Source organism: Pipra filicauda, unplaced genomic scaffold, assembly GCF_003945595.2.
Source record: "Pipra filicauda isolate LSUMZ 115617 unplaced genomic scaffold, ASM394559v2 scaffold593_size253620_pilon, whole genome shotgun sequence".
Taxonomy (NCBI): Eukaryota; Metazoa; Chordata; class Aves; order Passeriformes; family Pipridae; genus Pipra; species Pipra filicauda.
Genome location: NW_024104746.1, coordinates 1 through 26,889, shown reverse-complemented (window position 1 = coordinate 26,889; position 26,889 = coordinate 1). Strand labels below are relative to the sequence as shown.

Here is a 26,889-nt window from a genome sequence, read left to right as displayed (position 1 = left end):
GAGCTCTTGTTGTAGCTCCTGGTTAGACTTAGGTAGGAGATCCCTGGTAGAATGGTTACATTACTGAGCTGGAACCATTACCAAAATGCCCTTGTCAATCAAGTTCCCCAGGAGACTTTCTGCTTGCTCTGTAGATATTTTTCTTTAAAGCTCAGTGGTAAAGTGATAGGAGAATAACAGGTCTAAAACTGTCCTGGCAATGCTGTTACTTTTTTAAACTGCGTTCCTTCCCCTCTTATTTCTCACACTAAGACGCCGTCTTCTGACCACTCTCAGCAAAGCATCAGTTGCAAATTGAAGACATAAAATTACACCAAGTGAGCTGAAATTTGAACCTTACCATTACAGAGTGACGTTCAACAGCCAACGTGCACCCTCAACACGCAGCAGCTGCAGGGTTTCATTACTGCCACTTACAAAAACCTTCAACCCCTTTTGGTGTGCCCTGCTTTGAGCCAGAGGCACTGTTTTATCTGTAAGAGCCCTTTAACGTAGCATGACGTCTGAGAGACTCCAGCAGGATATAAGTTTGCTCTGGTGCTGAGGTATGATTTAATATCCTCAATTGTTCTGGAAATTTGAGCTGCATGATTCAGGAGACTTGCATGAGTATGGTTACTTCAGTGCTTAATGAGATTTATGTGCTTAAATGTGACAGATGCTGCAATTACATTTCTAACACGCTGGTTCAAAATGGAAGGGGGAGAAAAACTAAACCAAATCAACAGGAGTTTTGGTGGAGGCAGGCTTTTGCACAGGAAGCTTGCAACACGAGCTCTTGCAAATGCCAAAATAAGGAGGGGGGAAAGAAAAAAAAAAAAAGAAAAACCAAACCCAACCCAAACAGAGGAAACGTCTTTCCGCAGCTCGTAATTGCAGCCTCCTGTTTGCGCTGCCCACGCTGACGGCTGTCACCCTTTCCCTACCATCCGCCACGGGCTCTGGGGGAGGCAGGAGGCCCGGAGGGGTGGGGAGCAGGGGGTGTTCGGGGCATCCCGAGCGCTGCCTTCCAGGGGGCTGTTTCCCTGCGCGGGACCCGTCCCAGCTGGGAATCCTCCATCCCCGCCTCGGGCTGTCCGCCCTGGTACGGACAGGGGGATGAGCGCGTCGCGGGGCTTGCGGCAGCCGCGGTGCGGGCACGGCGCCGGGGCAGGACCGGCGGCTGCCACTCACGGCACCGCGCCGCCTCCGCGGGCGGGGGCCGGGCTCGAACCCGCGGCCGCCGCGCAGGGCGGGCGCCGAGCCGCGTCCGCCGCGCCCAGATGTGGCGGGCGCCTCCCGCGCTCGCATCGTCCCGGCTGCGCCCGCGGGCCTGCGGGCACAGCCCCGCCGCGGGCAGGGCACGGGCAGGGCACCGAGCCGGTAAGCGCCGCGGGGGAGCGGGGGCCGCGTTTCCTCCTCCCGCCAAGGAGGACTTTTTCGTGTCCATCCCTCCGCCCTCCCCCTCCCCAGCCGTGGTTGGGGCCTCCTGGCAGTTTCCTCTGCTCGCCAGATGTTGGGCAAGAAGAGGATTGGTCCCTACCTGGGGTAGCGCAGGGGCTCAGAGCGCTGGGGGCCCATCCTGGCAATGAGAGCATCAGGGAACATCTGGCAGCAGGTGATGGGGAAAGATTCAGGGCAGTGCCTGGGCCAGCAGTGGGACAGGCAGTATGAATGACAATTTTATCAAGAAATGAGATGTAATGGCAGGAACAGGGCTAATGGTAACAATTTTTCATGTTTATTTTTTTCTTATAAGATAATGTGGGGTCACTGCAGCTTCTCTATAGACAGATGAGTCATGTGGTGTATGCATGTCAACTAAGGCACAAAAGGAAGGAGAAGTATCCAGATTAGAGAGAATATCAAAGAATTACCTTGTTACTGAGGAGTGGTGGACATCTAGCTGTGACATCTATGCTAGGTACTATGCATAGTACATACCTGGATGCCAGTCCTTTGTGTGACTGTAGGATGCTACAATACAAGGATGTCAACTACTCCCATTTCTTGGCTAGGGGTCAGACCCTGAAAAGGATAGAATTCTTCTGGGTTCATAAGTTCTTGTGACTCCCAATGGTTCAGGAACTCCCAAGGGTTCAGGCCATGTGCAGTGCATTCTGAATTCTTCTACTTGTTCTTGGGGTAAGAGCCATGATGCACAGCAAGCACTCCAGGGTGAACACAGGCCTGGGATGAATACTGTTACAGAAAGGGAGATTGGTTGGGTGCTATACAAAGTTGAAAGTACTAGTATTTGGGCCAGTAGAGTGTTTTGGGTTTGGGGAATAGGTGGTTATTTGCCTTCAGTACACAAAATACCAAAGGATTTCCTGTCTCTCACTTGCCGGATACTTCTTTTTGTTATCTCATTGTTTCTCACTTTGTTTTTCAGAAAAACTGTGATTCAAGGAAACCACCATGAAAGGTGAGGAAGTTCGGCAGAGGAGGAAAGAGGGCAGGACTAAGAATGGAGAGCGATCCAGGCACAAAGGAAGGAGCAAGGGTAAACACAGAGAGAGCCGACTTGGCAGCCAGGAGGCAGAGGATGTCTCTCTGCATGCACAGCAGAAGCTGTTGGCTGAGGAGAAAGTGGCCATGGCAAAGTCACAGGAAGAGTCAGCCATCTCAATTTGCCTGCAAGTGCTCCTACCATACCTCCTAGCTGGGCTTGGCATGGTCTTGGCAGGCATGGTTTTGGATTATGTTCAGGTAAGGGAAAGAAACTCATCTGACATACCTGATATGGGATAGGTGGGGGACTTTTCTTCAGAGGCAGAGGATTTGCTCCGTGAACGGCACAGTAAGGGAGAATTTGCAGCAGTTTCACATGCCACCATGTCCTTCAGTCAGCTACTAAGTAGTTCTGTATGGCTCTCAGGAGACAGCATGTGGGGCTTTTTTGGCCCCTTTTCTCCCCTGGAGAAAAAAGACAATATGATGCTAAAGTGTACACAAAGAACATGAGGTATCTATGTAGGAATGTGCAGTCCTGTGCAAAGATCTCACCTTGGTCCTTGAAAGAGGGTGGGTGACCTGCAGCCCCAAGGGCTGTGGTGACACAGTGCTTTCCTGCAGTAGATAGAGCAGTATCACTCACGGATGTGGCTCTGGATAGTCCTGCATCTGCTGCTTCATTGTGCAAGGCATCAGCCAGCCCAGCACTGTTAACACTTCATACAACCAGCCCAGCCCAGCCTATGCACCACACCCTTGACTGAGGCCTCATACAGATGACTTGAGGTTCTTCCATTTCAGGTTCTAATTCTGTGATGGTCAGGATGAGACCTTCCCTCCTATGGTGCAGCAGTACAGAGCACCTGATTTTAGACAGTTTAAAGATGCAGTTAATTTCCAGATTATAAATTGCTGTGCCTTTGCACTCTGGGTGACTCTCACTACTGCATGCCTTTTTGTTAACCCTTGTTATTTGACTAAGTAGCTGTGAGGTCAGACTATTCTGAAACTGACACTGAAACTACTGTGCTTGCATTGACAACTTTCACAAATCTGGAGCTGTGTTACTTTGTTATTAACCCAGGGTTGATCTCCCTAAGCTAGAAGAGCTGTAAAGGCTTAAGAGCGACACAATATCCTTAACTGACCTTACCATGCACTCAGTACCCCGCAGAATGTCTCATCAGATCGCAAAATGCCAAGGCAAAGCCAGAACCCAGTGACAAACTAGTTTGTGTCTCCTTTGACATTATTCTGAGACTCTTGAGTGTTGAGCAGCCACTTCCGATTTTATTTTTTAGACTGTTTAGACCTGCCCAGCCTTATGGATCTCTGACATTAAATGTATGTTGCTTCCTGTTGTGAGTTATTAAAGTGTGAAATAAGTTGCAGATGGGTTTATGACGTTGAAGGAGTGTTTTTCTTTCAATGTTTCTTCCCTGGGAGTTGCTTTTGTTTTTTTTTTTTTCTAGGAAGAACTGGGCCACTAATACAAACAGAATGTGAGGCAAACCTCACTCTCCTCTGAAACTGCAAAAGTCTGCTTTCTGTTTTTGAAATAAAGAGCTCACAAAGAGCTGTCATGTTAGTGCTTAGAGTCTGGGAAATCAACCCGTGCCACATCTCATAGAAAGCACAGGCCTTTGGCAACTAGCACAGAGGTTGTTTGTGCATGATTGTGGGCTACTTGAGCGTGTCTCATCATGGACTTGCTGCTACTGGAAACTGCCCTTCCTTCCTGAGCCAGTCCTGGCCTTTGCCCTGGCTGCTGCTGTTGTTTCTGTGAAACAACAGTGGATGCTATGGGGCTCTGCATCTGCCTGCTCTCAGTCTCCCCACTTAACTTCTCTTCTCTGCCCTTTCCCAAAGTGGGAAGAGAAGAGTCAGGAGTGATAGTACTTGAACAAATGGGATGTACAGTCCCTGCAAAACGTTGTCATACCATGAGTCCAAGGTGTTGGAATAGTGCTGCCTGTTGCTAACAGGAATGTTGTAAAAGCATTCACTTGTCTTCCTGTCTCTTCTTTGCAGGGATGATAAGGTACATATGAAACTGTGTTCTTTGGCACTTGTCATCTTTCTGTTCTGTGTTTTGTACCGTGGCAGTGGATGGAGGCCCTAGGTCAGGGTCAGGACTCACCCAAGTCTGCTTCTGCTTTGACTCCTCCAAGGCAATGCTACTTGTTGGCTAGTTTGCAAGTGTGGGGATACAGTGTATCTGTGTGCAGAGAAGGGCAGCAGTGTACCTCCCCAGGCTTTGCCTTGATGAGTGGTATGAAAATAAGATGGTTGGTTTGGAGTTTTTTTCTCCGACTAGTTATAATCTTCTCCCCACTGTTGAGCAACTCTCTCTTTCTTCCCAAACCTGATGCATCTCTTTGTGGACAAATATGGTATATATCTTTGCCAGGAAAATATGAGGCATCTCTCTGCTGACAAATATGGTGTGGATCTTTATCAGAGGCTCCTTAAATGCATAATAAAATGACCCAGTGTACACACGCGGGTCACCTGCACCAATTGCCTTCTCTGCATACTGATTCATCGGTTGAGGGCTTTTTATGGTGCTTGCTTAGAAACAGGGAGAGCCAAAGCGTTATAAACTTAATAAACCCTGCCGGGCTGACGCTTCGGTACAGGCTGTGTTGCTGCTCTGTTTTTTAATGGCATTTGAGTCATTCAGACTCATTAATATTTTCTTTACGTTAATGTTTCTGCCCGATATCAATCCAGTTGACTGATACAGCAGTGCGTGGGACTAGGTGTGCACGTTATTAGACCTTGAAAACCTATGGTAGTTTCCCAGAAATTGTCTTTTGTTTCCTTGAAGGAAGGTCCACAAGCCATTAACCTTTACGTCTCTGCAGAAAGTGATTGGGAAGGGGTTGATCCATCCAAATTGTGTTTTTAAAATTTTTTTACCCTCTGATTCAATTAGTCTACCCAAATTAATTATTAGAAAGGATCCCCAACGTAATATCCTGACTCCTTTCCCTACATGTGTGACTTCGAGCTGAAGCCTTTACTGAACAGGATAAAATTTTTTGGCAGTATGTGGCCATGGTGCAGCTCTGGTTTTTGACCCTGTGTCAGATGCTTTATCATGGAATCTCTGGGATGAGATCCCCTCTCTCAAAGACAGCAGCTTCCTGGGAGCATGCAGAAGCAGTGTGTTTCACTTTAGGACAGGAAGGGACACCAGCTCAGAGAGTGTCCTTTCTCTCCCTTGCCTGCGGTGTAGTGAGATTATGGAGCTACCTTAAATAAGCTCTGGCTATGACTCTTATCTTGGCCTTTGCAAACTAGCAGAAAGTTGAAGTGATGACAGCAGATAAGGGTGTTCACTTCTGAAGCTTATTGGCTGGTTCTCTGAACTTTTTTTTTCCCCCGAGAGCCAGTCATTCAGAGGTACAGCTGGCACAGACCGATTGTTATATGCTGCGGAGACCACGGAGGGGACACGAGGGGCCGGGGTCCAGAAGTGCAGATCTTCTCGCACCAGCTGGCTCAGCTGTGTCACTTGCCTGGGGATGAGACCTGTGTAATATCGTCGGCTGTGAGAAACATGGCCCCGTGCTTTCCTTGACCTTTCTTCACCTTGAAGAAGCGCAAAATGGATCAGGGTTTTTAACTCCCCACCTCCTCAGCCTTGGGACAGTGAGAAAAGTTCAGTGGTGCTTACGGTGGGAGTGAAGGGACTGGGGCCGGTTCAAGCAGGCTTACATATTAAACCGTCGTACCAAACGCAAGCCGCGGTCTGACAAGAAATGTAACCCGAGGAGAGAGGACACCAGTGCGTTTGAGCACGCTGAGGGATTCTTGCATGACCTGTCACTCTTTCAGTGCCGTAGCCTGAGCAGGTCTTACTGGTTTTTGCCGAAGTGGTGGGAGCTGAATGGGGTGTGGGCTCATTTCTATTCATCCTCAGACGTCTCTGCAATCTTCTCTTCTCTTTTTTAATTTCCCCCTGGATATAAATCAGAGAAATTGTGTCCATCAAGTTTGCTGCCACCTGAGCTCAACCCAGCTGAATCAATTTTGGAGGATACCCTTGCTGCAATCCTCTGGATGTGCTCCTAAGAGAAGAAGAAGCTAAACCAATTTGGTATCGTTGCTGTAGTTTGAGGAAAAACATTTCTTCTGACTTCGGAGAGAGCTACAAGAAGGATCTGTATGATGTCCTGATCTCCCTCCATTTTCCCTGCTGAGCATGGGGTAACAGTGTGTGACCATGGTGGTCACTCAGTTACAACTGGAACTGTGCTTCCACGGCAAGAAACTGAGAGGTTTCACCTGCAAGTTGACCAGATCAGCCAGTGGATTTCTCCCAGAGACTTCATTCTCCATTGCCTCCCAGATTTTCGTGCCATTCCTTCTGGCTGGCTTGGGAATGGTAGCTGCTGGCCTCTTGATGGATGTTGTTCAAGTAGGTGCATGTGGTTAGGAAACCTGTAGTGAGAGGGGGGGCTAAGACACTGACCTCGAGTATTTGTGCTTTTTTGTTTTTAATTTGTGTGGTCCTAGCAGCCAGTCAGTAGGATGGCTGTAGGCTTTCTCCTGAGCTAGAGAGACACTATCCATATTCTTTAGATCAGTAGCTGGGCTCCTCATAAAGTGGGATAGCGGCTTTCAGACAGGCTGTGTAACACTGCACTTGGTGCATTAGACTGGGTGCTCCCTTTTCTGTATTGAGCTAAAACACTTTGGGGGTGACTGCTATGAAGCAACTGGATCAGAGTACAGCACACTCCCCTGTTGCATGATATTATTTTTTTCCTTCAAAAATTGCTGATAAGGAGATCTAGGTCAGGGTTGTTATTAGCTACCTGTCTTACTTAGAAGAAAGTTCATGCTTTCAGTTCTTTGCAAACAACCTAGTGTAATATTTGCTCTAGAAGGCATTTAGATACTGTTATGAGAGGCTTGCCAGCATAAAACAATTAGCATTGCCTACAAACAGTGCTTCTCAGGCAGCTTCTGAAGTGGATATAAATTTGGAATAACTTCCATTGACTTCCAGGGAGTGCTGCTGCATTTACACCATTGTGCCCACTACCAGAATCTATCCCATCTGTCTTTCCTTTGTACCAGTGGCACAAATAGAAATGTAAAATTTGATCTAGTTTGGGTGTCTCATGCCAGTGTATTTACAAATCAAAAGGCTGGCAGAGTTTCCCGAGGATATATCCTGCAGTCTGAGCTCACTGGAGTACATTGGATTCTCTGGCATTAATACCACAAGAGGAGCTAAATATGGATACTTGAATGTTTGGAAAGACAATACCTTGCTGGTTTTTTCTTGCATTAGAAGAAACAAAGAGGACAGAGAAGTTGAATTAAAGAGAGTATGAGGAATATCAAAGAAGGGTTAACTGAAGTGGCACACACTGTTGCTGTGCTGTTTGTCATCTCCACCTTGTGCCGTGCTTAGGCACAGACCTGTCTTGCAGCATTACAGAAGTTCTCAAAGTACCCAAGATGTTAGCAGTTATCTCAGAGAAGAATAAAGACATAGTACATACCTTGGAGTGAAGAAATAGAACACACTTGCTAAGAACTGGTCTCTGTTCAAAAATGTAACTGTATCCAAACTGATGGAAAACACATGTATACCATGTTGCATGTGTCCTTTAAATACCAGTGTGCACCCTAGTTTGTGTATTTGTTCATTAGACTCTTTGAAATGGAGTCACACATAAAGCGCAACCACAGGAACTGTATTTGTTGGTGAAGGTCTTTCCAACTATATTGAAAAAGAAGCCATCAGTCCATGGGTTCAGTTCCCAGAGGAGGCAGCCCAGTGCATTGAGAGTCACAGTTGGCATAGGAGAGATGTTAGTGAGGTGAACTACCACAGTGTCAACAACCATGTATCAATAACATCTAAAACCAAAACCAGTAGCTGGGAAAATCCAGAGATCTTAGCCTTTAAAGGTTTGGAATACTCTTCTATGCTTCTTTGTCTCTGAGCTGTTTATTTTCAGCTTTTCTTGCTGCAAGTGTGAGAGCTAGAAACTCACTGTCCTGTCCAACTAAAACTTGAGTTTAAGTTTGTTTGCTTGAGGTACTGTAGGACTTATATTGCCAATCATGAGGGCTCACACTACTAAAACTACAGGTTTTTCTGGTCCTGGAGTCTGTGATTTGCCCATTTTTTCAGTGGTTGGTCTGGCTGAGGAATGCTTTATCCTATTTGCATTCACTGTAAAATGTTCTTAGGAAACTCTGTGTTTGCCTTTGACAGGGAGAAATATGAGCAAGCTCAAGGATTGTATCAAGAGCATATGTGTGAGTTTAATGCAGCTGCCCTTGTTTTATTACATACAAAATATCTTGAAATAATTTGGTTCTGTGCTGGGAGTCGAGCTGACACTCTTTTTCAGGGCTGACGTCATTGTAAAGAGGACAACAAAGTGGAAATTGCTAGTCTGTGTCCTATCAAACTTGCCAGGATTTTAGCAGTTTCTGATCCATCCTGGGATGAAACCAAGAACTGTTCATGTTACTGTTTACAAGAAAAACCAGCAAGAGAGATTTGTCGAACCCAGTTGACTCTAAGGCTCAAACCTGAGTCTCTCATACTGTAATAAAAAGACACCCAAAGAAATAGCTGTTTGCCATTTTCTCTTCCTGGATGTGCAGATGATGCAGTCTCTCTGCAGGGCTGATAGCGTGGCACTGGTCTTTTCTTGTTGGATGTTTCTGCATCTGCTCCAGTGATCCTTGGCCAGCTGGTTGATCCAGATTCTAGGCTGGTTGGCATTGCTGGAGACCTTGCAGGGCCCTGCCAGTGTTTGGCCCACTCTTTTACAGTAAGGTGAAGAATCAGATTGAAGTTGCATGATCAGATTTCAAACCAGAGAGTTCAGGAGGAAAGCTTCCCTTTATTTCTCCCCTTTCATGCCTCTCCAGTGGGACACAGTCCACATAAAAGTCACAGACAAGATATCCCTGTCCTTTGTTGATAAAAGCCCATGAGACGATGGGCATTGTAAACGATTTTGTAATGGCTTCCTTTTTTACTCCAGGATATTTTTGATATTTGGCTTGTTCAGAGCAATGAAAAACCTCTGAGGCTTCTGAGCTGCTGCCATGGGAGATGGATGTCCTGGAGAGGTAACAGGGCATGTTTAGGACAGTGAGGACAATGTGAGGATCTACAGCAGGGCTGGACTGCAGCTGGGGAGGCTGGCTCAGTACATCACAGCTTCCCTTCCTCTGAGGGACCCCCTGGTCAGATCCAACTGCTGTGGGGACCAGCTGCAGTGGAACACGGGGTTAACCAAGTTTCTTCAGAGCTCAGTTTTAGGGCTGAAGCTCCGTTATGGAGATGTGAAGTTGGAAAGAGTCTCTTTCTGGCTCTGTGTCCCTGTGTGGGTTTGCAATGCTGCATGGAATGTTTCTGTTCCTTCTAGGCCAGTTTTCATCTCCAAGGACAGAGACAATTCCTAGACTTAGTTCAACTGTCTTTATTCAAGCACTTCCTTGCCTGCATAGCACTAACCTGCCCCGCTCACCCACTCCTCCAGCTGACAGTCCTGACAGTCCTGCAAGTCAATGGCACAGGCATCATCTGTTTATTCTGTATTTCTGCAGTTGCTAACATGATGGAGTCCTGGATACTGTGGTAGAAATCATTATGAATTTGTCCTTAGGCTATTGGTGAGTCACTAATGAGACTCAAATAGAGGCAATTAAGTCAGCTTTTTTTATCAGTATGGTTGTGTGATTATTAATTGTTCAGAGCCTTTAAGTTTAATGGTACATAAGGCAGAGTCCCAGAAAATCATACCTCATATGCTGAAACTTCTGTTATGATGGTTTGAGACCTGCAAAATTAATCATGAACAAAAGTATTGGAGCTTACCTAGATATATCAAAATCATATTTCCCAAAGATAACATGCACAGGAAATACAAAGAGTTGAGAGGTTTTGTTACTTACTTATATGTATTTTTATATGCAAGATATCCAAGGTCTTAAGTATAAATGTCTTCACATCTCTGTATTTTAAATGGGTGGGGGTTTTAACATTGTGACTATGAAGTCTGTTTTTTCTCCTCTTTCTTTTGAAGGATTCAAAGATTGTTTGGATCTTTATTCTTAATCAAAAAGAGGAGAGATGGGGATATTAATCTTTAAAAGAGATGTTCACCCCTAGCTTTCCTCAGGTATTTAGGTTCCATGTTAAGAAATTTAAACAAAATTATAATGTGTCATATAAGGTGATTATTTTTGTGTTGTTGATTATTTACTCAACAGTAACTAACTTACCTTTAACATTTTGAAACATGCCTGTTTCCAGGCCACTACTGCCAGGAAATATGCCTTTTTTACATTGATAATAATGTTTTGCCTCTTATCTGCACGTCTGAGGGGTGTCTTGCACCACGTGCTCAGGACTGGCTCAACCCCACTTTCATGCCAGCTTCCTGAGAAGGAAGCTGTGAGGTCTTCCCAGCAGACAGCCACACCACTGGCTTCCCACAGCTTCCCATGGCACAGCCAAAGCAAAACACCAAGCTGTTACACCCTGCACATATTTCCTAAGAGGCACACAGCTGAATGTGTCAACATTTATTGAGTCTGTCCAACCTCCTAGACTTTCAGGTTTATAGAATCACTATGGATGTGAAACAGGTGGGCAGGGATATGTTGTTTGTTTTCTTCTCTAGTGCCAGATTTCGGGACCATCATGGGATACTAGAGAGTGACAAGATGAAATTAATGAACACATTGATCCTTCACATGACACGTAGCTAAACTATGGAAATTGTTGCCACGGGATGGTACATGGGTTGGAGGGGGGAGATTGGATGAGCACCTGAAAGAGCAATCCTTTCATCAGTGGTAAGTGTGCAGAAAAGCCTCACCAGCTCTGTACCCTGTGACAGACAGTCATAGGCTGGAAAATACACAGGAGAATTATCCCATTTACTTGTCATATTTGTAGATATGTTTTATACACCTGAATTTGACTACTGGTGGAGCTAAGGATGGGTTAGATGAACCTGTGACCTGACTCACGGCAATCAGTCTTTTTTTCTTGTATTCTGCTCTTAGATGATTGTTGGTTTTACTTCATACTGAGCTGCCCCATTCTGTGATTTCATCCTGATGTAAACCTCTCTGGCTACAGTGGGACTTTGAATGCACAGAGGGGGGAATGCATCCTTGAATGCACAGAGGGGGGAATGAATTATGTTCCAAGGCACTGTATGGTCCATAAATTAGAGAAGACACGTCAGTCAACAAAGTTTCTTAAGGTCTCAGATCATCTCTAGTGTTGCAGCTGATCCAACAGCTTTGTTTAGTTCAGCTTCAGAGAAGCAACAACGGTCAGGATACTGGCTCAGCTGTTCAGCTTATGAGATATCTTAATTCAAAATCCTTTTTCCAGCTGTGCTGGGAACATACTTGGTAACAGGAAGATTTAGGAACTGCCTGTGGAGAAGAGATGCACAAATCTCCTTCCCTTCCACCACCAGTCTTAGATGCTTAGTTTGAAGTTTGGTAAGAGAAGACAGACACAACTTTTTGTTGTTAGATCGTTTTCAGATCTTTGTGTTTATTTTTATGAGTCTATTTAGCAATAGATGTTCATGTATCCAGTGTCAGTGCAAAGGATGGAGAACATGCTGTATTTCATTTGGCTTGTGAACCCTAATTATTTTTCATGTTATTCTTGGCTAATGCAAAAGGCACATTTTAATTTGTGGCTTTCCAAAATCTTCTGTTACCCTCAGGAAGAAAGACTGTTCCCTGTTAGGATAGTGCTTTATTGTGCATGAGATGAGAAAGAACACTGCAAGCTGAGAATTCCTTCCTTCACTCCCAAAATGCAACAACAAAGTGCAACAGGGCAGCATCTGCCCCCATGTGCAGATACCTGTGGAGCAACAGCATTGGACTGGTCAGCATCATAAACTGAAGTTGTTGCCTTTGTTTTTTTCCAGCACTGGGATGTGTTTCGGACAATTACCGAAGTGTTTATCCTGGTTCCTGCCTTGGTTGGCCTGAAGGGCAATCTGGAGATGACACTGGCATCCAGGCTCTCTACTGCTGTGAGTGTTAACAAGGTGGTGGCTGTGTGTGTGGGGAGGGGGGTGATTAGCAGGAGACATCAGGAGATTCTCCATTTATATAATCACAATATGTATGAGATATGCCCTTTTCTGCTAAGTGGAAACTAGTGGTGTGTGAGTGTTAGAATAATGTGTTTGCCCTCATTTTGTAACTGGAACAGAGAATTTCCATCTGTGCTTTGAAGGTGAATTAATCCCTGGGTGGCCAGTTGCTGATATTTGGGGCCCTGTGACACATGAAGGAGACGAAGACAGGACTCCACAGCTGTCAGCTTCAGTATTGGATTGCTTTTCTGCGGGTATTGATTCTTGAGAGGCCAGGGCTTCCCAACTATCCTAACTCGGGGGGAGCAGACTGAGGCTTCTTGGAACGTGCAGCAGCTTTTGCTACTCTATTTGATCTCTTGTATCTCCCTAAGCTGTTTTGTTTACTTTGGGCTGTTTATGTTACATGTCTCAGGAGAATTTGGAGCTTAACAGAGCAATTTAGGGGGAACAAAGAAGGAAAATTGGTTTAGTTTGTTTAGCTTTTTCTCTGTGTGGGATGTGATGGATATGCCCACTCCACATTTAGCTGAGTGCCCGGCAATACCTCTGCACCTCCAATGTGAACCTCTGATGCCCCTGGGACATTGGGCTAGAGCATGATGGAGAAGTGTCAAGAAGCAAGTGCAGGGAAGGCTGGGGGATGATGACCTGCAGTTGCCTCTCTCTGACTTTAACAGCCTCTTTTCCACAGGGACCAGGTGAAACTGCCTTCAGCAGCCACCTGTGCCACAGAAACAGGCTTTCAGGGTATCTCTCTTGACTCCTAGGCTAACACTGGACAGATGGATGATACCCAGAAGCAATGGAAAATGGCCACCTGCAATTTAGCCCTTATCCAGGTGAGTCACTTCAGCTGGGAGATGAAAAAGTCCCTCTTCTCTTGCTATGCTGCAGACCAACAGCATCTCTTCCCAGCAGTGCTGAACCCAGAGCAGGTGATTTGGGGTGGGTATTCTCAACAGAGCCAAGCAGAGCCAGGGCTTTACTTCCAATAAAGCTCTGTGTGACCCAGAGTTTGTAGTTTAGCTGCAAAATACATCTAGACATTCGTTGTCTTTGTGGGCAAACTGAAATAATAAAAAAACTCCTTTTGCAGGGGGAGCTATATCACAGTCCCTGTTTCACAACAGCTCCCAGATAAACAGCTCCCACTGTCATTTACTGACAGTGTTTGGGAATCAGCCTTGGGCAGGAGGGGAGAGGTGGGAGAAATGTGCCTCTTGTAGCTCTTTCTGCTTGTTAAAATCCAGCAACTAGCCTAGAGTTTTCACATGGCAAGACCACAAGGCTTGCAACGTGTGTCTATGTGCTTTCCCTTATCTCCTTCCTCAGCTTTCAGGAGTGCTGCCTTGATGGGGATCCCATTTTTGTGTTGACCAGGACTATTCCTTTGCTGATGGACTCAATGTCCTTTGCTGAAATGTTATCTGGCCTTTGCAGACCTTCAGAGTTTTTCTCCAAACTTTGTCAGGATTTCTTTTGAATCTAGTGGAGCCTCACAGGGATGCTGCTTAAATACATAAGCAATCAGCATCTGTGCCAGGCTGTGCCCTCTGAGCTATGTGACAGCACTACAGTCGTGTGGAGCCAGGGCTGCCTGGAAACAGAAGTGGATGATTGCTCACCAGCTGTCTTTTGATCCCCAGGTCCAGGCCACTGTGGTGGGACTGCTGGCTGCTGTTGCTGCTGTGATCCTGGGGGCCATCTCTAAGGGGTCTGTGGAGCTGAGCCAGGCTGCTGTGCTGTGTGCCAGCAGCGTGACCACGGCCTTCATAGCTGCACTGTCACTTGGTGAGTCTTTTTGGTTCCTCAGATCAAACATGCAGCAGTCAGGTGTGGAATAAACTGCCTCTTCTGCTGGGGAGACCCAGCTGACATGCCTCTGCTCTGGCAGAGGGAGGAGGGATGGAGGGAGCATGAGTCCTATGTGTGCTGCTTTCATCCCCTCTGCATCCTGCCTATGCTTCTCTTCTCCCGTGATCTGTTGTTCGCTGGACTCTTGACATCCACAGCAGCAATCAGAATGTCCTTCACAATGCCCCATGCTGTGCATGGAAGTACATAAACATGTACATACTTACTCCATGTCTCCTGGGTGACACATGAGACATCTACACTGGCCCTTTCTCTAGGGGACGGTGAACTAATATCATGCACAAAGCAGGAAATGGAGAGTCTGTTAGCAGACAACTCCAGACCATGCTCAAGATGGACTTGGGTCACCCAATACCCTGGGCAGAGTTGTGGCCAGCCCTGTGGCTTGCCTGCTATGAGCTCACAGCTGGGCACTCCTCCTCCCTGGCTCTTCCACTTCCAGGGAAGTGTGATGGGCTGGATGGTAGGATCTGTTCTGAGTGGCCTGAAGATCATCAGTTTGTAGGTCTGCCATATGAGGGCAGCATGATACCCTGAATAGAGTCAGCTGGCAGAGTCAAATAAAGCAAGTTTTCTAAATGAAAGGAACAAGTTAGAACAAGAGCATATCCTGAAGCTGGAGTCAAAGGGTGATTGTAGATGCCTTTCATGAAAAGCATGGCATGAGGCAGTTGTTAAAAACAGCTTTCATTACTCTTCCCTACAATCTCCCTGCTTGGTGTGATACAGATAGGCTTTGTTGCTGTACTGTCACAGGCTTGCTGCTGGCATTAGTTTCTTCCCTGGACATGGTCACAGGCAGCCTGTGTGTGGGTGTGCACAACGGGAAGCTGCTATTTTTATGGCCAGGGAGGGAAACAGCATGAACTGTGCTGTGGCGAGGGGAGTGTGGGTGTCTAGGATGACTCTTGTGGAAATGCCATGTTGTGTGAGGATGTGTTTCTATATAGGGGATTTTGTATCAAGGAAGGTGCACATGTGGCATTTCTTATGGGAGAGCTGATCATCCATCTGACCATCTTATGGTCAGCTCTGGTGGGGCTGTATGGATAAGCACAGAGGAGTTGTGAGCTGGAGGGAACCACCATCTCTTGAGCTTTCTTTGCTGTGTACTGTCAACCATGGAAGGACTTTGAAAACATGTCATTTGTCTTGTCTTAAGGCTGCCCTTGCTAGTCACACAGCAGTGGAGGCTAGCCAGGCAGGGTTTATTCCAGTTAGCTTATCCGCAGGCCTGTGAGAGATCTGACGGCTGAGAGATTGCCACATGTTCATCAGGGTTTGGGGTTTGTATTCCTTAACTCACCTGGGCAAGCAAAACTTCCCTCCTCTCCAAGAATGCCGAAAAGCAGCTGAATTTTCCAGGTGCAGCTCAAAGGACAAGGGAAGAGAGGTGATGTGGGCCATCTCCATAATGCTCAGAGCATCAACATCCACACAGTGCAAATTAAAGCAGCCCCAAAGGCTCTGGGGCATGAGGGGTCAGTTTGATGGATGGACTGAAATGCTAATGCAGGCTACTGTAAAGAAGCTTGTTTCTCCCTGGTGATTCAAACTTTGAGAAATTTTGGTCTAATATGGAAAATATCTTTGTGTTGTGGAATCCAGAGCAGGGGATGGCACTAGGGCTGCATGCCTGCTGTGTGCTTATCTCTGAGTGTGCTTCGTGCTTGGTCCTCCTTCAAGGCAGCCGAGATTAGGCTGCTCAGGAGGGAAGCTTCTACATTTGGGCTGCCTGCTGGTATCTCCTTTGATCCCTGGAATTTGCTTGTGTGCCTCGGGGCCTTTGGAGCAGTTCATAAGGGCAGTCATGCCCTTCAGGTTGGTGAAAGCAAGAGGGCAAACTCCTGAGGATGTCCAATCTCCAGCTGCGTGGTGCTGGTATGGGTAATCTGCTTCTCACTTTTCTTAGACCCCCATGTCCCTCTGGGAGCCAGAACAGCAGCTCTGGGGTGAAAAACAGCAGGATACATTCTCTGATGCTTGCTCTCTGTCTTCTCTAGGTCTGGTGATGATTGGCGTGATCATCGGAGCAAGGAAAGTTGGGATCAATCCAGACAATGTTGCCACACCCATAGCAGCAAGCCTTGGAGACTTGATAACCCTTTCCCTGCTGGCGGGAATCAGCAGTACACTCTTCAAATACATAGGTACAGTGTTTAGCAGGGAATTGCAGCTCAGCAAGGAAGGGACAAATCCTTGTGAAATTACTGCAGGGCACTTCCCTGTTTCTGGCATGGTTCAGAATGGAGGCTGTTGTGCCACTGGGGTAGAAAGGTGACCAAAGAGGCTTTTTCCAGAGTTTCTATTAGTAACAAACTGGAAGGCAGATCTCTAAGAAACACAACTGGGATCTGTCAAAGAAATGACCAACAGATACTGTGCAGCTTTGGAACAGAAGGTTGGCATATGTGACACTGACTCTGTTCCTGGATCTGTCACTAGCCAAGCATAACTATTTTCTGTGTGTGGGTAATAGCAGGTCCTTCCTCGCAAAGCAATTTCAGGGGTTTAGCATTTGTAAAATATTCTTGTGCCTTCTTACATGGGGAGTCAAGGATGACATCAAATTGGAGGAAGGCAGACTGCAGTGTTTCATGTTTGCAGGACTCTAAGTAGGACTTATGGCTATAGTGTTAAGCTGTGCTGCTGATTGGCAAAGGCTTGGGCATCTGTTGATTCTGAAAAGCCCAAACATCTTGCTACTTGGTGATATATGCCTGACTGTTGCTTTTAAAGTGTTAGGCTATTTACCATGAGCCTAACCTAGAACAGAAATGGGAAAATAAAAAGATCAGCAAACTCAAAACCATTTGACACTCAAACTGTTGCTTCAGACTGAGCAGAAGCAGCAAGGCAGCTGTTCTCAGTTTGCATAACTGGTTCCATATGTAAGCGCAAGCGAGGGAGGGAAGGAGCACACACTGAAGGGAGAGGCCTATGAATTGCTTCTGTCCAATCCTCCTTGAGCTTCAGAGTGCATTTTTTTTAACAGGCTTTTTCCATGATGCCATCGCACCTTCCTCTGTAAAGCTAGGTTGTCTTTCAGTCAGTACACCTCAGATAATATCTCCTAGGGAGCACAGGGCAGAAGAACATAATAACCTTCATGGCTGTGAGCAAAGGGAATTTGTGGAGTTTTCAGAGTAGTTTAAATACCCTCTTGAGATTGAAAATACTCATCATACGAACACCAAGTCATTGAGAGCATGAAGTGATGCAGGTAGGAGGAAGGCATTGCTGATGGTGGCTGAATAAATTAATTTCCCTCCCCACTGTGTAGGAAGGTATGGTCATGCTGTGAAAACTTCTGGGTCCTACCAAAATGTATCCTTCAAAAATACTGATGAGACTCTAAGTTCGGAGTACTATGTGCCACCTGATGCAGCACTATTCCCTTTTGCAAAATACCCTTTTGCCAGTGAAGATTTTAATTTTTTTTTTAAATTGACTCTGATCCTTCTCAGTCCTGCATAATGGAGGTACAAACTGTGCCAGAGGGTTTCAGCTTGTTTATGGGCTGTGTGTGAGGGAATGTGGCAGAACTGGAATGTGGAGACTGAAGGCCATTCATCCCACCAGGAGTCTCTCTGTGGGCTTTGATAAGGTTTGATAGACTCCAGTGCTCTGTGTCTGCATTATTTAAGAAGGAATTAATTGCTCAAAACATCAAGGGGTGTGGGTAGGAGACCCAGAATAGCAGCTAAGTTTGTCATACAGCCCATCTGCCCTGAATGACTCCAGGGGGTTAAGTGCACTGACACAACAGTGTTTACAGCTGTTTACACCCCAGAAGTGGTTGCATTTCAGCACCAGCTAAAGCCACTCATAAAGAGTGCACCTCCTTGTGTAAGAGCCCTTGATTCATGGAAGATGTCATCATATCATTGCTATCTCATCCAGGTAGCCCAAGGCCCTGGCAAAGACATTTTAAAAAATGCACACTTTGAGTTTGCTTTATCTCCCAGATTACCTGCAAAGTCGGCATTACATCCCACTGCCTTTGGCCCCAACACAGAGACCAGATGGAGAGCTCTGTTGATGAAGCAGTTTTGTATCAAAAGGGTTGGCATCAGCCCCATTGCTTGAAGGTGTTTCTCGTGCTTCTAAGTCATACTTATTTTCTTTTCGTGCTGCACATTTGCTTATTTTTTGATTCCTATGCTTCTAAAAAACACTTCAATTTTATGCCTCTGCTGAATGGAAAAAGGACCTAATGGAAACACATGTAAGCTAGCACAAAAGAAACCCCAGATCTTAACTGGCTTGTACGTGCAAGAGAACATTTGTTCCTATAGAGCAGACCAGCTGTTCAGCAATTCTGCTGGCTTGCCACCTAAAGTACCTCTTACGTCTTGTTTTAGGTGAAGGTGTGAGGTGTCTGCCCTAAGTGTGATACAGGAGTTTCCCCCTTGCCCTGCTGTTTGATCTGTACCCTGGAGCCAGAAATTTTGTAACTTTTTATCTTTCTTAGTTGGAGATGGAATTGGAGACTTGCTCGTCTTCAAATATAACTTGCTTTGAATCCTGCTGATTTTCAAACAGCATCCTCTAGCAGTGAATTTCAGGGATTTAGAATGGATTTCTGTGGTGGAATGAGGTGGTTTTGTGGGGAATATCATGGTTCATGTGATTTTTCTGCTAACATAACTCGGCTGGAGCAAGAGTCCCACTGCCTTTCTTCCCATCTTTGTGCAATTTGATTTTGGCAACCTGTGAAGCTATGGGCGTTTAATTCAAGATTTCTTTTCCTTGCCAGATGTGAAATACCTTTCTCCTCTGATCTGTGCTGTCTTCATTGTCATGATCCCTCTCTGGGTTGCTATCGCCAAGCAAAGCCCTTCTCTTGCTGAAGTCCTGAAATCTGGATGGCAGCCGGTTATTGTTGCAATGAGCATCAGCAGGTAAACCAAGGAGCAGCTCCCAAGCCCACACATGTATTCACACTGCAGAGAGACCCTGTGCTCACTTAGAAGGCCATCAAAAGTGAAACTGGAAGAGAGAGCAGAAGGGTATTTGTCCAGAGCTTCTGAGCCACTGGTGGCCCTCCCACAGACTGTGAAATAGCAGATAAGGAGCCTCCAAATCACTGGAAAAAGCAAATCATTTTAAGTCTCACACATCCAGGCACCACGTGGGTGCAAGCTAGGAAACAGAAAACAAAGATGATGACCATCACAAATTGTCAGGCTTCAACTTCATTTTTATCCAGCTGTAAAAAGAAAAGACTGGTTAATGCAGAGGCAGGTAGTTCATTCCTCCTGTGCTGCATGTTTCAGATCCAACTGAGATCCGAGAGAGAATTTTTAAAAACTTCTGAAGCCGGTATAGAAGTGTGAAAAAGCTTTGGAGGAGGGTGATAAAGCTTCCCTAACTACTACCAGTTTTGCTTACGGGTGGGCCAGGAGGTCTCTGTGAACTCATTATGCCATTAACAAAAACTGTAAGGTTACCTGTTGGTGGAGACTGAGCTGTAAAAGGAGTACCTGGGCAAATCAGTCCAGCCCTGGCAATGGGGAAGACGCAGTAACCCATCTCAGTGTGCTACTTTCACAGCATAGGAATTGATCCACACTCACTGCCTGTCCTTTTTTTAACAGCATTGGTGGGCTCATCCTGGACAAAACTGTAACTGACCCAAACTTTGAAGGCATGGCAGTTTTCACACCTGTGATTAATGGTAGGTTGGGCATGGGGGGATTCTCTGCTTTTATTTATACCTACTCCCCAAGGGTTGTGGTATCCACTGTTGCCCCTAGACAGAGGTCAGAGTTCAAAGTCCCTCCTCCCATCATGAGTGGAAGCAAAGCTACTGGTCCCCATTACATCCCTGCTTACTCATGTCTTGAAGCATCTCTGGAGCAAAACAGCAGGCAGAGCTGGAAAATACTGGCAGAGCTGTGGGAAAGGTTAACAGCATCTGATAGTTGTCTCTGAGAGCTACATTGACACTGTTCATAACATCAGACCTATTAGGATGTCACAATAAATCCATTTTCCCTTGTCAGTCTCCCTCCACTTGGTAATTTGAGCTGTGAAATCATCCCCTATACAGGTTGTTGAAAAAGATCAATATGTTAAGATTAGATATGTGTATGTATATAAAAGATTATATATATGGATTGCATATAGAGGGATTTTTATGTATTTATCTCTCAAGACCTTATGTGTGTATATTTATATTTATTGGAATCCTCACAGTACTTTTATACACACACATATCATTACAAACTGCTGGGGATCCTGGTATCATTGAGGATCCACTGTTTTATTTTTCTGCTGTTATAATGTTCCTGTAGGACAGGCCCATTCCAAGGGAAACCCACGTTCCTAGGGTAGGCTTGGCCTCATGCCACTCTCAAAGCATGGTGTCCTCTTGCAGTGTCAGAGGGTGTCACCCAGCTGTCACCTTACTGGATCTGCATAAAGACAGCCACCTTGCTGACAAATCCTTTCCAGCAAGGTTACCCAAAAAATCTGATTGGGAGAGTATGTCAACAGCAGTTTAGTTGAACAGTGATTGGCCCAGACATCGCCCTGTGGGGGCAGGTGACCTGTTTGGCAGAGCTGGTGGCAGAGTTGCTCAGTGCTCTCTGTCTTTGCACAAGTAGCTCTTCACCTGTGCAGGGGAGTCCTGCAAAGCGTGGCAGTGCAGGGTTCAGAAAGTTTCCATCTTCAGCTACGGTGACATAGTCTTAGTATTTGCTTTTTGATTCCCATCTGGAAAATCTCATATTTAATGATGGAGAACTTTCTTCTTCAAGGAAGGGAAAACATGAGAAGCCTGCAGCATCTGGCTCCCTTTTATCTTTTCTGTGGCATTTCTACCCTGAAAATACTCAGGGTGGTGGAATTTTACTCTGTAGATCATTATTCCTCTATTTTCTACTTGAAAATGTATCTGCTTTTTCATGTTTTCTGGAATTAATCAGTCTGTAAGGAATTAATTTCCTTTTAATTAGCTAGCATATTTGGGCTCTAATTCATTCTCGTGATTTCTTCTCATTTGACAAAGTCAGATGCCTTAATACAGACATATAATCACTCTCTGTGATGTTTGTTGTCTTTTAAACAATAATGGTTCTCTGGATGAGTAAATCCAAGAAGTGGCCATGAGCAGCATCTGCCACTGCCTGCACTGCTTTCCCCAGGTGTTTTTAACAGGCTGTGTCAAACCAGGTGCAACTACATCATCTCCAGAGGCCGTGTGGCATTTACACCCAGTGCTGGGGAGCAAGAGAAAAGGTTTTCAATACTGCAGTCAGAAGGAGACGATAACTGGAACCTTCCTGATTTTTAGAAGCTGTTCCTGCAAAGCGAATAGCCCAGCATCACCTTGACGTGTGGGATCAGACTTCCTCTTTTTCTCACTGCTGCTCTCTGTGAGCTTGTAAGTGAGTGCAGATCAACTCATCTTGGGTTAGGTTTTAGGCTGATGTTTCCTGCTGTGCTGAAGGTGTTTTACACGTTTTCTGTGTTTTGCCCTCATAGGTGTTGGAGGGAATCTGGTCGCCATCCAGGCCAGCCGAATTTCTACATTCCTGCACTTCTGGAGCATGCCTGGAGTTTTGCCGTACAAGATGAGGCAGAATTGGCCCAACCCATGCACCACATTCTTCTCATCAGGTAGACCCTGAACTCTAGGTGTCCATGTCTCAAGGCCTGTCACCACAGATAGCTCCTTTACCAAGCCTGGTTGGAAAAGGTCTAGGTGGGTTTCAAAGGCAGAACTTCCCCCTTACAGGGAAAACACTCAGATCAGAGAAGAAGCATCTTTGCAGTGGGCAGTGTGAAAAACAGGCTTGTTCACTGCTCACTGGCATGGAAAGAAAGTAGCCTTCAGGGAGCACTAAAGAAAGTAATTGAAAAAGAATCTTAGATTTGATCTAATAGAAAGTCATTTTAACCATGGCCAGCCTAGAGCCATAACCTGTGGATAGAAGGGTGAATAGACCATAATCTTGCTGAAAATCAGCAAGTTCTTCATCTTCAGCATTGGATATACTTAAGCATCAGCAAAATTCGATTTGGGTCTGTTGTCTTTATAGATTGCAGATTCCTCTTGATTTTCCCTGCTGGGTTAGGAATCAGTGCTAGATCAAACTATAATCTGGGAAAATGTGTTGCAGCTAGACAGAGCAGAAGTTGTGGGAGGCAGAGAGCAGCTGAGAGGAGTGTCTGCGAGAATTGGAGTGGATCAGCATGGAGCTCACAGTCCCTGACACACAGTTTCAGTGCTAGACAAAGCTGCTGGGCTGATCCTGCAGATGCTCCCGATTGCTTTGTGATCTAGAAAAGGCATTAGCAATGTTGCTGGTGGGAGGGGACAGCCCCAAGTCTATGCAATAAATATGGGTCCTGTCTTCCCCCTACCCTCTGCAGCTGCTGTTACCCCCCTTTCTGTCTCTGTCCTCTGCAGAGGTGAATTCCAAGTCAGCCCGGGTCCTGTTCCTCCTGGTTATCCCAGGTCACCTCGTGTTCCTCTACACCATCCATCTGCTGCAAGGAGGCCACACATCTCTGTCCTTCACCTTTGTGATGTTCTATCTGACTGCTGCTTTGCTGCAGGTAAACCCCAAACTCTCAACAAAAAGGAACCTCTCAGATAGCAAGAAAAAAAGCCTTCTCCAGGCTAAACAGGAGTCACAGTAAAACATCCAACAGCAGCCACCCTTTTCTGTCATTTCAGGTGTGCTTCTACCAATCATCATGTACCTTCTGTGAGTCCAGTAATACTTCACCCAAGTTGTGAGGGTCTAGTTTCCCTTATGAGCATGACTGCAGTTTAGGGTGAGTGAGGGATCAGATGTGAGATGAGGAACAAGTTCTTGTCCTCCACTGAGCTGCAGTAAGTGTGCAGAGACACATTTAGCAAGGAAGTACCTTGTTTTAAAATGTTCACTCCTTGAGTCCCTAAGCTCCCACTATTTCTAGGCTGCCACTTGTCATTCCAGGAAGAGGCAAGTGAGAAGCAGTGAACTCCAGCCAGCAGGTTTCCTCACTCATTTTGGAAACCAGTGTCACATATTATGGGAATCCATCGGGGCAGGGCCATGTAGGTCATAAGTGAAGGGAAAACCCAGGCCTGAGCAGTTCATCTTTGAAAATAAAAGTTCTGGATAGGCAATGGGCAGTTCATTCAATTTGTTGTGCCTGTTCTCTTTTGCTGTTTGTCCTGCCCTGTAAATTTTGTCATCTCACCCAGAAATGCATGTTGCTGTTGCCTGAACTCACAGAGGCTCTAACTTCACTTGCCCTTTTAAATCAGTGATTCATTAATTTGCAGGGTGAGGTGGCTGACTCTCACTTTGCCTTACAAGCAGCGACGTGTCTTCGGGTGAATTCCTTCTGTGTGCAAACAATCAGTTTCTCTCGACCTTTGCACAACCCTAAGCCCAGCAGCACAGCCACAGTTGTAAAGGAAAATATTTATTCTTCTCTTTATGCATCGAGGTAACACCTCAACTAAAGCCAAGCATGAAAATACACAGAATAAATGACAGCGTAAAGAGCAGCATCCCAGCAACACCACTGACCCTGAAAGATTCCCATGGAGGCCAGTGGAGGAGAATGCATTCAGCCTGCTTCTTTTTCCCCCTCCGTTATACTTTGTAAAGAAAGACAGAAAGAAAGATGAGGGGGGAAGTTTAGGTCAGCTGGAGGAAGCCCAAAGAGAAAGATCAGAAGCCTAGAAAACATGACCTCAGAGGAATAATTGAATGGACAGGGGTTAGCTAGTCCAAAGAAGAGAGGCTTGAGAAAAATATGGTTAATATCCTTTAAACTACCAAATTTTTGGAGGGAGGGGCAGAATAACATTTACTATGTGGTCACTAGGGAGGAAATATGAAATCATGGATTTCAAATGGAAAAAGGCAGATTTATGTTAGACCTTGGGAAAAACAGAAACAGAAAAAAGAAGCCATGGGACTGATTGCTTAGAGTGTGGCATCTCCAGCTCTGAGGGTTGTTTAGCACAGGTTAAGCAAATTTTCCATCAGGCGCATTTGATCCTGAATTGAGGCAAAGGAATGATCTGTGTAAAACTCTTGAATTTCCAGCCAGCTTTAGTTTCTGTGATTCTGTTATTTAATTTGCTTCCCCCACCTCTCCTCCTCCCTTTCCCTCAACCAATTTTCACCTTTAGAAATGCCACCTCCGGCTTTGGTTCCTGATGTGCTGTGGTCTCCCATGGAGGGACCACAGATGTGGAGAGTAAACTCCCTCTCTCCCTTCTTAATTCAATTAACAAGACAGTCTTTAATCTTTAACCGAAGCATTTTTCTTCCATCTGTTTATCAGAACTGGGAATGAAATAGGTATTAAAAGAAATCACAACAAAGATTTTTAAACTATTGAGGTAAAAGAAAAAGAGAAATTATTTTATTCTTTTAGCATGTCAGTGCTACTTGGGATAACTTTGATGTAAAAACTACCTCAAACTCCAGTTGTCCACTGAGACTTTTAGGAAAAACAAAGTACATGTGATCTGAATTTCTAATGGAAAAAAGAAGTTATCCTTTGGGGTTTCCTGCATATTCAGAGCAGCCCTGTATCTGGTGGAATGAACGGGAGCAGTCCAATTCAAGGCATGCGAAGTAGGAACTGTACCTTTGGGAGAAGCTTTTGGTGTAGCCAGACTCGTATTTTAAACAGGAGATGCTGGTGAGCAGTTCAAGTGGGGTTCTCCACACTTGTGGCTGGCAGCACAGGGCAGTGGCATCAAGGGTGGTGCCAGGCAATGCAATGCCAAAGAGTAGGAACCAGATACATCCATCCCAGTGCAGCTCCATCCTGCAGGGAAACAGCTTTTCTCTGGGGATGGTGAGAGCTCTCAGTGATCCCTGTTAGCTCTGGTACCTTGGCCATGACCATGTCACTTTGGGTGTGAGCTGACGGAGATTGGATGTTGCCTTCTTGCTGCCTCACAGCAGGGCCTTTCTTGCCTCTACCCAGGTGGGAATCCTGCTCTACGTGGCTGACCTAATTGTGCGTCTGATGTGGAGGAAGGCTCTGGATCCGGATAATTTCTCCATCCCCTACCTCACTGCCCTGGGGGATCTCCTGGGCACTGGATTCCTGGCCATCTGTTTCCGCCTGGTTTGGCTCATCCATGGCACAGACATGAACCTGGGGAACTGAGAGACCACGCGCAGATCCGCGTCCCTCGTGCGATACGGTGCTTTCCTCTGGGACAACAGGGTACTTGGCGATGACTGCTGGGTCACCCAGCTGGATTGGGCCTCCCCTGCCACCCTGACACTTCCCCTCCCCATCGTGCCTTACGGCTGGGCTCGCCCGCCCCGAGGAATCAGCACCCACAGACTTGCACCCTGGCAAGTGAGCGAGCCGGTTTTAAGAAGCGCCCGCTGCTCACACCTGCACCCAACAAACAAGGGGCTAAGGAGTGTTTGGGCCATTGGTAATGAATGAGCATTTTGGTCGGTGGTTTCAGTCCACCTACACGGCCCTGAGGCTGCTCCAAAGCCTGCCGAGGTCACTGCACCTGATCCTCCAAGTGGATGTTGCAGCCCCTCCATTGGTAACTCTGACTTTCCCTCAAGGGAAATTCTTCATTCACCCCCCTTTCCTCCTGCTGAATCCCTGGAGGAGAGCAACTAGGTCTTTAAACTTGTCTCCTCTCCATCGCTCAGACAGATGCTCAGGATCTGAGGCAGTGAGCTGCTGGCTCCCGCCCAGCAGGAGGTTATGTAGGGATACCACCTACCTGCCCTGGCAGCATCACTGGTGTCTGACAGACAAGCTGGTTTGATTGCATTTTGGGGGTAGGAAGGTTTGTTTTTACGGTTTATGAAATACCCAGTAGTTAAAATGTTTATAGAAACACATATATAAATAAAGTGGGTAAAAAAAAAAAGAAATGCTGTGGATTTGGGGATTGTTTTTTTCTTGCTATGACTCTGCCTTTTTCTAGTTCTAACTTGTCAGGTAGAACTTCTTGCTTCTTTCTCATCCATTCAGGTTGGACAATGCAATTTTAATAGAGCTTCTGGAAAATCAGTGTTTCCTAACCAAGAGCAGCCTTTTGCTGGCCACGTTTCAGGTTAGAATTAAAGCCCATTCCCTCTCCCACAACTGCCATCCACTCATTAACAATTGCTCTGGGATGTGTCTTGAATCTGTGTAAGGCTTGTGTTGGGTTGGGTGACGACTGGGCATGAGGATGTGGCCAGTGACTCCTTCAGTCCTCACTCCAGGGCGGCTCTGGTGCTGTCAGGGACACGTCAGGGAGAGGTTGTGGGGCTGAAAACATCCAATTCTCACTGCAATTGAAGAAGCAATAGGGTCATCTGGATAATAAGATGCTGAAGAGTCAGGAGTCAAGGACATGGATCAAACCTTTGAAAAATGTCACTAGGCCTCAACTTGAAGAATAATCTGCCACCTTCTTGTTGGAGAAGGGAAATGGGAGGTCAAGTCCCCC

The 26,889-nt window shown here is 46.0% G+C and overlaps 1 protein-coding gene across 4 annotated transcripts; it reads left to right on the top strand.

Moving 5' to 3' along the window:
- Positions 1 to 525: 525 nt before the first annotated feature.
- Positions 526 to 26,341, top strand: SLC41A3 (solute carrier family 41 member 3). 4 transcript variants are annotated; one of them, XM_027744322.2, is made up of 11 exons: positions 526 to 545; positions 2,375 to 2,691; positions 12,393 to 12,500; positions 13,337 to 13,408; positions 14,216 to 14,360; positions 16,448 to 16,594; positions 19,204 to 19,348; positions 20,045 to 20,124; positions 21,936 to 22,070; positions 22,864 to 23,012; positions 25,401 to 26,341. In XM_027744322.2, exons 2-11 carry the CDS (start codon positions 2,401 to 2,403, stop codon positions 25,584 to 25,586), a joined length of 1,458 nt encoding a protein of 485 aa, XP_027600123.1. In that variant the 5' UTR covers positions 526 to 545; positions 2,375 to 2,400; the 3' UTR covers positions 25,587 to 26,341. The 4 variants fall into 4 exon arrangements, with proteins under 4 accessions (XP_027600123.1, XP_027565488.1, XP_027573282.1 ...); XM_027709687.2 differs by lacking the exon at positions 526 to 545 and adding an exon at positions 1,258 to 1,362; XM_027717481.2 differs by lacking the exons at positions 526 to 545; positions 2,375 to 2,691 and adding an exon at positions 5,829 to 6,862.
- Positions 26,342 to 26,889: the final 548 nt, after the last annotated feature.